Raw genomic sequence first — 12188 nt, 5'->3', positions numbered from 1 at the left:
AGCTGTAGTGGATTTTGTACACTCAAATCTTATCTGTCGTTTCGGTATTCCTGCGACTATCATTACAGATAACGCAGCAAACTTGAACAGTCACTTGATGGGAGATGTATGCGAGCAATTCAAGATAACGCATAGGAATTCTACTCCTTATCGGCCGAAAGCCAATGGTGCTGTGGAAGCGGCGAACAAAAACATCAAGAAGATTTTGAGGAAAACGATCCAAAGTTCCCGACAGTGGCATGAGCAGTTACCATTTGCATTGTTGGGGTATCGCACTACGGTACGCACATCAGTAGGAGCGACTCCTTATCTTTTGGTTTATGGGACCGAGGCTGTAATACCGGCAGAGGTAGAAATTCCTTCGCTTCGAATCATTGTCGAAGCAGAAATCGAAGACAGCGAATGGGTCAAGACTCGGTTAGAGCAATTGACTTTGATTGATGAAAAGCGAATGGCCGCAGTTTGTCACGGACAGTTATACCAACGAAGGATGGCCCGTGCTTACAACAAGAAAGTCCGACCCAGGAATTTCGAAATAGGTCAGCTGGTACTGAGGCGTATTCTGCCGCATCATGAGGAAGCAAAAGGGAAGTTTGCTCCAAATTGGAAAGGCCCATACATCATAAGGAAGATATTGCCGAGAGGAGCATTGTATTTAGGTGATATCGAAGGAAATGACCCCGACACAGCAGTAAATGCGGATGCAGTCAAGAGATACTACGTCTGAATTATACTCCAGTAGTCTTGACACATTTGAAATGATGAAGGTTTTATTCCCCACTACTCCCCAAACACTGCCCAATTCTCTCTACAAACCTTTGAGCCGCTTACAAAAAAAAAAAAAAAAAAAAACATTGATTGAGGCCTGAACTACGTTTGACTTGATTCCGAAAGGATACGTAGGCAGCCTCTCCCTGAGGTTCAGTCACACCAACAATAAAATCCCATTCGCCCTGAAATTGGGGCACGTCGAGCGGTTGAGAAGTTAGTATCATCTACCTCTCTTTACCAAGCACAAGCCTTCAAATCAATTACCAAAGATAGTGGGGAACCAATAAGCGTCACAAATGGAGACCGGCACACGTTGAATTGAGAGAGATAAAAAGAGAGAGTCTCGTCGGTGAAAACCTTCGGGCACCACGAGGCGACGGGAGCAGAGAAACGAAAATGAGAGAGCTTGTTTAGTAAAAACTCACAAAGAGTGCTATCAAGCGATGACAGGAAGAGAAATGAGAGAGGTCAGCCAGCGAAAACCCGCAAAGGGCGCTGTTGGCCGAAAAGAATGACTCCACCCCCAAAGAGGTCTCGGCAAAGTTTCACCGGTTTGGAATCACAGATTCGTTCTGGTTCAGGGAAACGCGAGTTCATGGAAGGTCAGGCGTCCAGGCCAAAGATCATGTCATGTCATTTAAAGCCAGTGTTATCTTCCTCAGATAAGTCTTTTTCGTCCCGAAAGGGACATTCCCTTCCTGAAATTGTTTTCTCCTTTCTTTGTTTCTCTTCGAATCCTTTTTATGTTTTAACCCCAAGTTCAGGATACACCGGAAAGGGCAGGTGGCAGGTTTGTTTTCACGGAATTCCGTTTCATGAAGGAAAACACCCCGTTTCATCGGTACGTCTGTCCAAACTTGATAAATCATGATATTTGATGGCGTTCAAAGTAAAGAGGAAAAAGAGAAATCTCCCCCAGCAAGTCCACCTTCGGACGAATCCCCACAGAGTCTCCCCCTGTACAATCCTCCCACAGAGTCTCTCCAATATAAAAATAAAAATAAAAAAAAAAAAGAAGAAAAAAAAATCCCGTTGGAATTTCCCCAGCACATCCCCAGCGAGTCCCTTTGTAAAAATTCCCCAACAAGCTTACCCCAACAAATCCTAGAAAACCCGTTTTGAAACAAATATCCAGCATGCTCCATTGTACAAAAATCCACACAAAGAATCCACTTTGTAAATATTCCCCCACAGAGCTTCCTTTTGTACAAACCCCCACAGAATACCTCCAATAAAACCCCCGTTGAGAACCTCCAAGCAAAACGGGACACAAAAAAAAAGAGAAAAGAAAAAGAGCCTTACGGGGCAAATCTTCACAGAATCTGGAAATGCAAGCCTGAGCAGTCTAAAAGGTTCCGACATATGAATCAAATCAATGACGGGACTTCGCAATAGAAATGAAGACACAACAAAGCAACCGGGAACGATCGAGGTCACCAAACCGACCGTCATTTCCGAACTAACAATTGTTCTTTGTCTGAAAAGTTCAAACAGGTTTAACCCAAGACAACCGTGCAAGAAGCAGGTGTCGCCCAAAGAAGAAGGTACACGGGTGCAAGAAACATTTTGGGCAATAAGGAATTCACTCGAAAGGTAAGTTTCCACGAAACTCCCTTTTATCTTTTACTAAAACTAGTCAGCATTAGGGTTTTAAACCCTAAACTGAATTTTTTTCCATTCAGTCAGCATTAGGGTTTTAAACCCTAAACTGAACTTTTTTCCATTCAGCCAGCATTAGGGTTTTAAACCCTAAACTGAGCTTTTCCATGCAATCAACATTAGGGTTTTAAACCCTAAACTGAATTTTTCCTTTAATCAGCATTAGGGTTTTAAACCCTAAACTGAATTTTTCCTTTAGTCAGCATTAGGGTTTTAAACCCTAAACTGAGCTTTTCCATTTAGCCAGCATTAGGGTTTTAAACCCTAAACTGAGCTTTTCCATGCAATCAGCATTAGGGTTTTAAACCCTAAACTGAACTTTTTTCCTTTAGCCAGCATTAGGGTTTTAACCCTAAACTGAGCTTTTCCATGCAATCAGCATTAGGGTTTTAAACCCTAAACTGAACTTTTTTCCTTTAGTCAGCATTAGGGTTTTAAACCCTAAACTGAACTTTTTCCATTCAGCCAGCATTAGGGTTTTAAAACCCTAAACTGAGCTTTTCCATGCAATCAGCATTAGGGTTTTAAACCCTAAACTGAATTTTTCCTTTAGTCAGCATTAGGGTTTTAAACCCTAAACTGAGCTTTTCCATTCAGCCAGCATTAGGGTTTTAAACCCTAAACTGAGCTTTTCCATGCAATCAGCATTAGGGTTTTAAACCCTAAACTGAACTTTTTTCCTTTAGCCAGCATTAGGGTTTTAAACCCTAAACTGAGCTTTTCCATGCAATCAGCATTAGGGTTTTAAACCCTAAACTGAACTTTTTTCCTTTAGTCAGCATTAGGGTTTTAAACCCTAAACTGAACTTTTTCCATTCAGCCAGCATTAGGGTTTTAAAACCCTAAACTGAGCTTTTCCATGCAATCAGCATTAGGGTTTTAAACCCTAAACTGAATTTTTCCTTTAGTCAGCATTAGGGTTTTAAACCCTAAACTGAACTTTTTCCATTCAGCCAGCATTAGGGTTTTAAAACCCTAAACTGAGCTTTTCCATGCAATCAGCATTAGGGTTTTAAACCCTAAACTGAATTTTTCCTTTAGTCAGCATTAGGGTTTTAAACCCTAAACTGAGCTTTTCCATTCAGCCAGCATTAGGGTTTTAAACCCTAAACTGAGCTTTTCCATGCAATCAGCATTAGGGTTTTAAACCCTAAACTGAACTTTTTTCCTTTAGCCAGCATTAGGGTTTTAAACCCTAAACTGAGCTTTTCCATGCAATCAGCATTAGGGTTTTAAACCCTAAACTGAACTTTTTTCCTTTAGTCAGCATTAGGGTTTTAAACCCTAAACTGAACTTTTTCCATTCAGCCAGCATTAGGGTTTTAAAACCCTAAACTGAGCTTTTCCATGCAATCAGCATTAGGGTTTTAAACCCTAAACTGAATTTTTCCTTTAGTCAGCATTAGGGTTTTAAACCCTAAACTGAACTTTTTCCATTCAGCCAGCATTAGGGTTTTAAAACTTTAAACTGAGCTTTTCCATGCAATCAGCATTAGGGTTTTAAACCCTAAACTGAATTTTTCTTTTAGTCAGCATTAGGGTTTTAAACCCTAAACTGAACTCTTTTCCCTTCAGCCAGCATTAGGGTTTTAAACCCTAAACTAAGCTTTTCCATGCAATCAGCATTAGGGTTTTAAACCCTAAACTGAACTTTTTTCCTTTAGCCAGCATTAGGGTTTTAAACCCTAAACTGAGCTTTTCCATGTAATCAGCATTAGGGTTTTAAACCCTAAACTGAGTTTTTCCATGCAATCAGCATTAGGGTTTTAAACCCTAAAACTGAATTTTTCCTTTAGGCAGCATTAGGGTTTTAAACCTTAAACTGAACTTATCCCCAGCTAGTCGGTATTAGGGCTCCAACCCTGAACTGAGCATTTTTTATCTTCCTTCATCAATTTTATGAACTTCCTGGCGAATAATTCACGAAATTCTCCTAGTGAAACTGGGGCAGAAAATTTCGTTCGTTTGTTTTGTTTTCTCCCGCAGGTCTAACCTCGAGCCACACGGATCGAAATGACCCACGAGATGAGTCTCAACTCAGAATCAAAGAAGAAAAAGACAAAAAGAAGATGTCCCGAGATATCAGAGTAAATGGAAGGCGGATCGACTCCAACATTTGATTAAGGTCCTGAACTCTGCCAGTCGCGTTTCACTCAGTATCCCAAAGATTGAACAAGTCGCCGCAACTCGCAAGCATCAAGATTCGGATCAAAGTCTCCAAGCACAATCAGCTAAGACCCAAGATCAAGTCGCAAAAGAATCATAGATAGGAATCTTGTAACTCGCAGTTGACATGCATATAAGTAGTCAGTTCAGTCCAATTTTCCTTTGGTTGTAATAAGGCGGTCAGTGACGCAGCAATGACAACAGCAACGGCAGTAACAGCAAGCATTGCAATCCCATGGTAGTCCCAGCTACCAAAGCTTCCCGAACTACATTGACCTGATTCCTGTTTAGCCCAGGATATGTAGGAAATCTTTGAAGCAAGATTCGGTCAGATCTTTCAAAAACATGCTTCACACGGAGTAGTCCATAGGCAAAAATCGCTCATACACGCTCACTTTATCTTTGCACGAAAACTCTTCGTGTTTCCGAACAAAGAGGGGCAGCTGTGAGCACGTGATTTTTGTTTCGCGCGACAATCGCTCCAAAAGAAATAAAAAATAATAACAATTGGTCCTGCTGTACAATTTTTGGATTTTTACATGGCACTTTGTTAATTATTTACGATTTTTGCCCATTTTATTTTTATTAAAACAAAATACAAAAAATGTATGTGTCATGCATAATTTGAACCGTAATCCGATTGTTAAATAGGAGATCACAAAAATACGCATTTCTTTTGTCCTGATTTGTTGCCTTGTTTAATTTTACCTACTTTTAACATTTTATACGCATGAAATAAATATGTTAAGTGTTAATTAATGGTGTCTAGTTTTATTTAATTAGGTTGTGTATTTAGGAAATTAGAAATAAAGAAAAAAGGGGAAAATTTGCTTTAAAATGAATTTGGGCTACAAACATTATAAAATCTGAAGCCCAAATGAATGGCCCAATCCACCAATCCGCACAGCCCACCCCCCAGGCCGCAAAACGACGTAGTTTAACACCAAAACTACATCGTTTCAATGCCAATCCATCCCAACCATTCAAACCAAGCTGATCTAACGGTCCGGATCTCTCACCCATAACCCCATTTGCCTGACCCGTTACCCGAACCAACTTTGACCCCAGCACCTGAAACGACACTGTTTCCTGCGAGCTGAAGGATCCTGGCCTTCATCGTGCCTCATCCAACGGCTGAGATCCATTCACCCACTCCATATATAAGCTTCCCCTCATACCCCACCCCCTATCCAAATACCCCTGCCTTTCATCATCTTCACAAGAACCCCGGAACCCTAGAGCCGCCCCCATCTCCCTTCACTAGAAACCCGGCGGCATGAACGCCGGTGACCACACCCTTAACACCATAGAACCCCCTTGCCATCCTGAACCTAGATCTTTTAACCATTTAGCTCGAATCCTTCCCCACCTTCTCGAATCTTCATTTGAAGATTCGAGTCAAAACTCGATCTACACCGATCGGCCCTAAATTCATACCAGACACTCCCCAGACTCCCCTCGTGACCAAACCATGCTTGGTTTGGTCCGAATCTGACCAGGGAAGCATGAATCCCGGATCTAATTTTTGGAACCTTAGGGTTCCTCGTCACTGGTCCGTATCTGGTTCAAACCGAAGAGATTAAGGTCTAATGGACCTTAATCGAAGTGTTTCTCATCTGAGAAACACTTCGATTAGAGTCCGTTCAGCCTTAAGAAAGGTCTGTTCGAGTCCAAGCTAGGGTCTTTTGATTTTTCGGGTTTTAAGGTGAGTTTGCTTTCTTTTCTTTATTTGTTTTAGTCCATGTGATTGTTCTAAAGGCTGTTCATATTTTGTGAAATTTGTGTTTTGAGTTTTATTAACTGTGTCCTGTCCACCTTGCCCGAACCTTTGTTGTTTGATTGAGTTTCTTCTTCTACTTGTTCTGATAATGTGTATGTATGTATTTGTTGTGCAATTAGTTGAATTTCAAATTTGTATTGATTAACTGATTCCTCGGATACAATTCTGTTTGGTCAGTACAATTCAAATCATGTGTCGATACTGTTAAATGTCTGATTTTTGGCTACGATTGTATGTGTTATAACTAATATAGTCGAGTCGACATGTGTCGTCAATTAGTTTCAGATGTTGAACAATAACAAATTGATCTGCTTCTGTTAAGCATTGTATGAATCAGTTAGGAATTGAATTTAGCTACTTATAGTTGTTAATCTGAATCAGAAATATAAAAAAAAGATTGGTTTTGTTTAGTTGCAGTCAGAATTGGAGGGCATGTGCACTTGTGCACAACATGTGCACTTGTGCACAACATGGGCATAAAGGCCTTTGTTACATTTAAAATAGTTTGACAGCATATGCTGTCAGATTATACCATGCTGCCCAATACCCTGCTTTAGTTTAAGAAGTATTAAACCTCTTTCAAAAGAGTAAGTCTGCCAGGGAATGTGATGGGGTTCTAATACTTAAAAGTTTGAGTGGAAACTGAAAAGGAGGGAGCACATGGGAGGGTGTTTTGAGATTGATGAACAGGCTGTTAAAGGGCTAAGTTTTAGGCTTATAAAAGGGGGGAAGAGGGGAGACATACAGAGAGATAAGAGAGAACTGGGAGGGAATTAAGAAGAAGGAGAGCTGAAGTTCTGGGAAAGAGATACACACATACAGAAAGAGAGATACCCATAAAACACTGAGATTGAATGTTGAGAGTTTTGAGTTCTGAAAAACAGAAAACTGGAAAAGATTTCTTTTGATAACTCAAGTATAGTTTCAAAACTGAAGATTGACATTTGTATTTTGGAAAGAAAGGAGATAGGGAGAGGGATATACAGAAAGCAGAAACTGTTTTCTTCTTCCTGCTGTTTGTTCGATTCCCAGCTTGTTCAACCTGTTCAGTCAGTTCTGTTTTTCTTTCAAGTGTTAGCTGAGTTTATGGTTTGGTTTGCATTGGTTGATTCTCTTGGAATTGGTTTGTCTGAATTCTGATTCTACTCCCCTGGCTTTGTTGCTGTCATTTTGCTGCCTCTTTCTTCGTCTATAATTGCATCTTGCATTGGAATTTGTCTTGCTGTTGTTCATCTGTTACTGCTGGTGTTTCGTTTACATTGCTGCTCAACTGACTCCCCTGCTTATTTCATTATGAGCATCTCCTCAGGTACACATTTCGAATTTGTCTGATGTAACTGATGTCGCAGTGAAAGATTGAATCGAAAGATCTGAAGGGATTATAATCATTTGTTGCTTCGCTTACAAATTTTATAACTACTGTCAAGCTGTGTAAATTTTAGTGTGTTAGTCTAGTAGAGAACACATTAGTAAGTTTGTACTTAATTAAAGTTTATGTTGATCTGAAACTGCGGTATTTGATTCGTTTAGTAGCATACAGGACGTAAATACAACTCATGGAATGTGAAACTATTTAGTACGATTGTTAAAATTAAACTCACCCTTTCAGCATGCTTTGAATAGATAGGGGCAAATGGCTGTTAAATCTAGCCAAATATAATACAGTTTTGAATCACCCAGTTTCTATTTCTTGAGGCAGTTTATAGGACTAGTTTTGAACATCATCGGTAACATCCTTTAATAAGGAATTCTATCAGTCCTGTTTAAATAAGTTAATTTAGATCCAACTTAAGGATGTTTGTTCGGATTAAGTGTTGTATTTCGTTAGCTCATATGTGATTTTTGTCAAATTAAAGCATTCTTTCATGAAATATAATATTTACTCCACTTTGTAAGTAATTAATCAGAAAATGATAAGAGTCCGGTTTAGGCCAAAGCATATACTTCAATTAGCATACATTTTCTTTCTTCTATTTCTGGGAACAAACACATTAGAAATGTAGTCGCTTTAGGATATCCTGTAAAAAATAATGAGACGAGTCTCGCCAAATAAAATGCAAATTGCGGGGCCCTCAACAACTAATCATAAAATTTAGAATTCAGGCTAGGCCGTTTAGTGAATCTCATGGCCTTCTCAAAAAATAATAACGCGTTAGACTCTTTAGGCACGGCTTAATTAAATCATATTCTTAAATTCGGGTGCACATTGATGTGACCCAAATCCAAATCTCAACAAAGTCAAAATGTGTTGACGATCACGGGCGCATTGATTGTGACGTGGTTCGAGATGCATTTTCACGACGTTGCAATTCTACAAAAATAAGTGATAATGATAAAAGCGGTTTAAACTTAATAAAAACACGTAAGTCATAACATGTATTTAAATCAGATATTTAGCCATTATAAAAATTTAAGCGACCGTGCTAGAACCACGGGATTCGAGGGTGCCTAACACCTTCCCTCGGGTCAACAGAATTCCTTACTTAGAATTTCTGGTTCGCAGACTTCATTTGGATAGTCGAATATTTTTCCTCAATTTGGGATTCAAGATAAACCGGTGACTTGGGACACCAAAAGCCAAACCTTTCCCAAGTGGCGACTCTGAATTAAATAAATAATCACATTTCGAATATTGTCACTTAAATTGGAAAAACTCTCCTCGCGCATTTTACCCTCCGGGGCGGGCGCGCAAAAAGGAGGTGTGACAAACATTGCCACTAGCTATCTTAGATAAAAACCCTACCAGACTAGTCTCACAAAGGTAGAAGTAAGGCAAGACTCGACTACCTCCTAACCTACAACCCTAATACTCGACCTCCACATCTTCCTATCAAGTGTCATGTCCTCGAAAATCTGAAGCCTCACCATATCCTGCCTGATCACCTCTTCCTATTACAAATCATTATATATGACTATATGACAATTAAAAGTTAAAAAATAACCTACTTGGAAGCTGATTTTTCAATTTTTTTTCACTCCCACGCGTTTAAAAGAAAGCACACCCACATTCTTTGCCACATCAGCGTCCAGGGGTAATGACTCTCAGAAGGTTAAGTTCAAGGGAATAATAAAGACCACGAATAGTTTGTAACTAATAATCCGCGTAAGTTTAGGTGTTTTTTTATAGGTATTCTGCCATTTAAAGTGTAATAGTTACGGCTTTTGTTTTCTGAGTGTTCGAATACCTCTTTTTTGGCACTTCTACCACATCCCGCCAACATTTAGAGACGTGTATTTATAAGCGGGCGGCATCAAATGCAATTTATGTTTAAAACTAAATTGGTGTAGAGTATTGATTGAGCTAAAGCAACCTATATACAATGGTGTCAAAAGTGGAGAAGCTAAAGGCTATAAGGCCGGACTGCTCTACATTCAGCCACATCAGAGTGATCTCGAAGTGATTTTCTTCTATTTGCAGGACGAAATCGGATATAGCTGTAGAGAGCATTGCAAGCTGGCAAAGGAAACTCAAATCTGCATAGTGAGGTATAGCAAATAAGGTCACAATCAGGCAATTTCTAAATTGGGCTAAACAAAGTTGTTGGCTCACACGAGAATGTAATAGTCCATAGTTTTCTGTTGACAAAGAGAGGCTAAAGGACAATTTGACGAGGCAAATTGGATGAGGATACACCTAAGCTTAACTAAGTCAACAAAAGAAAAATAAGAAGTTTTAGTTCATAAAAAAATAAAAAAAGACAAATAAATCAAGAAATAGTGTTCCATTAAATATAGTAGGAGTAATAAATTATTCTTCCCAGTAGTTAAACTGTACTTTTCCTTATCCAATTAAAATGAAGTTTATTCATATCTTCTAGAATTTGCATCGCTAATCCTTTTTCTCATGAAAAATGCCATACAACTAGGTTCTTATCTAATTAATTGAATAAGGATATAAATTAATGATGCACGCAAAGAAACAGTCCAAATCAATGTGTTTTTTAATGAATAAACATACAAAGAACAAGTCAAGCTAGGTTTAGATTCACAAACTGTCATTTTCATAATAACAGTGTTATGGTCGATTTGTGTGCACCTCGATTAATTTTACGGGGTATGCGTTATCTCCTACTAACACAGGCATAAAATAATTTTTTCCACCAAAACTTTAATTCATCCGCACCTCGACTAGTTCAAATATATATAGGTACGTGTTATCTTCCATTAACACATGTATCGAGTAACTCTGTTCATGGAACTTGAATAAATCTGCTCCTTTCTCTAGAATGAATAAATTATAAACAAATACAAGAGCAGGACATGATTGGGGGCAAGATAAACGATAATGTCAATGTGGAAATAAATAAAAAGAAGAGATATTATTTATATAGTAGAAGAAGAAAAAGAAAACTTGGCAAACTCCCACCAAACCCCAATATATAACAAAAGAAGGTAGCCAAAGTCTTGAAATATATACTACTAATTCATTTTCTTCTTCTTCTCCTTCTCTTTCAAGTTCAAAACTAACAAAAAAACAGAAGAGAAAAAGTTTTATGGAAGGACTAATTCCATTAGTGTACAAGACCATTAAAAGGAGCAGAACTCGGCGGCGATACGAATGTCTCTCTTTTGGTGCTGCTGACAACTATAATATTGAAAACTTCTATCCAAATGGCTTCGTCAATAGTAAACAGTATGAAGTGATAGCTAGTGATAAGGTGGCTGGTGGTGGTGGACTTCAGGCACAGAACAACCGGCACCGGCGAACACAGTTCTTCCAGGTGGAATATACCGGTGGAGTTTCGCCGGAGATTGGTAGTACTCCGGCAAAGGATAAAGAACTAGTGCGTTTCAGGAGCCACCGTAGAATGTTTTCATGTGTAACTGGTGGATGGTGAAGAAAAGTTAGAGATATACCTCTTCTTATTTAGTGGCGTGCACAGAATAGGAGTACTGTCGCTCTATTGCCACAGTTGTGCTTTTAAGACATTGATATTTACTTTGTATTATTTTCAAGCTATATCGACCTATGATGTATACATATTTTTCTAAAAGAATATTATTAATTTGCACATATATACTAGTAGAAAAAAACATTTTTGCGATGTGGTTTCTCCAACTACGTCTTGTGAATTCTGATAGTGTATTGGAAAAAAACTCAATTTACATTAAAGGTGATGTGGCATGACACGAGAACTGGTCAAATGGTCAAAACATGATGATCAGTTAAGAGGCACGAGTGACAACAGATACGGGGAAAGGAAAGCTAAATAGGCACGAGAGGCAATTCGAATAATACAAGCTTCGTACCTATTTAGGTCATTTAAAGCCAAGAGATCAGAAGGCATTGAAGACATGGATATGATGACGAAAAGGAGTCCAAATTCAATATTAAATACCCAATACGTTAGAGAATTGGTATTAAATAGGAATGATTGTGTAACGTCTTATTTAATGTCATTTATTGCTCATAATTGTCTCATTAAGACTAAGGTATTACTCCTTTACTTAGAATCAACTATAAAAGGAGGAGGTCTCGTCATTTGTAAGGACAGAGGATATCATCAACGTTACATTGGAATACAAACCTATTTACTGCTTATTTGTCATTCTCAAAAAGTCTATTATTTCTTTTTCGTCTCCTTATTATCAGTAGCCCGAATTTCTATTTGTCTTTAGCTTTGACCAAAGAATCATATTTTTGGTTAAACAAATTGGTTCCGTTACCGGGAAACTGATAATTTTTTCTTTGAAACGTTTTATTCGTCTTTATCAACATGTCAAACAAAAACAACAACAATAACAGTGATAACACATTGGGAAACCATGAAAATCAAATCCATCAAAATCAAGGAGACCTACCGAACATTGA

The 12188-nt window shown here is 38.6% G+C and overlaps 1 protein-coding gene across 1 annotated transcript; it reads left to right on the top strand.

Moving 5' to 3' along the window:
- The first annotated feature begins 10752 nt into the window (after positions 1-10752).
- LOC104225523 (uncharacterized) lies at positions 10753-11918 on the top strand. The gene has a single exon (XM_070160513.1). The coding sequence runs from the start codon at positions 10870-10872 to the stop codon at positions 11212-11214; it is 345 nt and encodes a 114-aa protein (XP_070016614.1). The 5' UTR covers positions 10753-10869; the 3' UTR covers positions 11215-11918.
- The last annotated feature ends 270 nt before the right edge of the window (positions 11919-12188 follow it).

The sequence above is a fragment of the Nicotiana sylvestris genome, chromosome 10, assembly GCF_000393655.2.
Source record: "Nicotiana sylvestris chromosome 10, ASM39365v2, whole genome shotgun sequence".
In the NCBI taxonomy this organism is placed as follows: domain Eukaryota; kingdom Viridiplantae; phylum Streptophyta; class Magnoliopsida; order Solanales; family Solanaceae; genus Nicotiana; species Nicotiana sylvestris.
The sequence above is the reverse complement of the archived record's forward strand: the minus strand, read 5'-3'. Positions and strand labels throughout refer to the sequence as shown.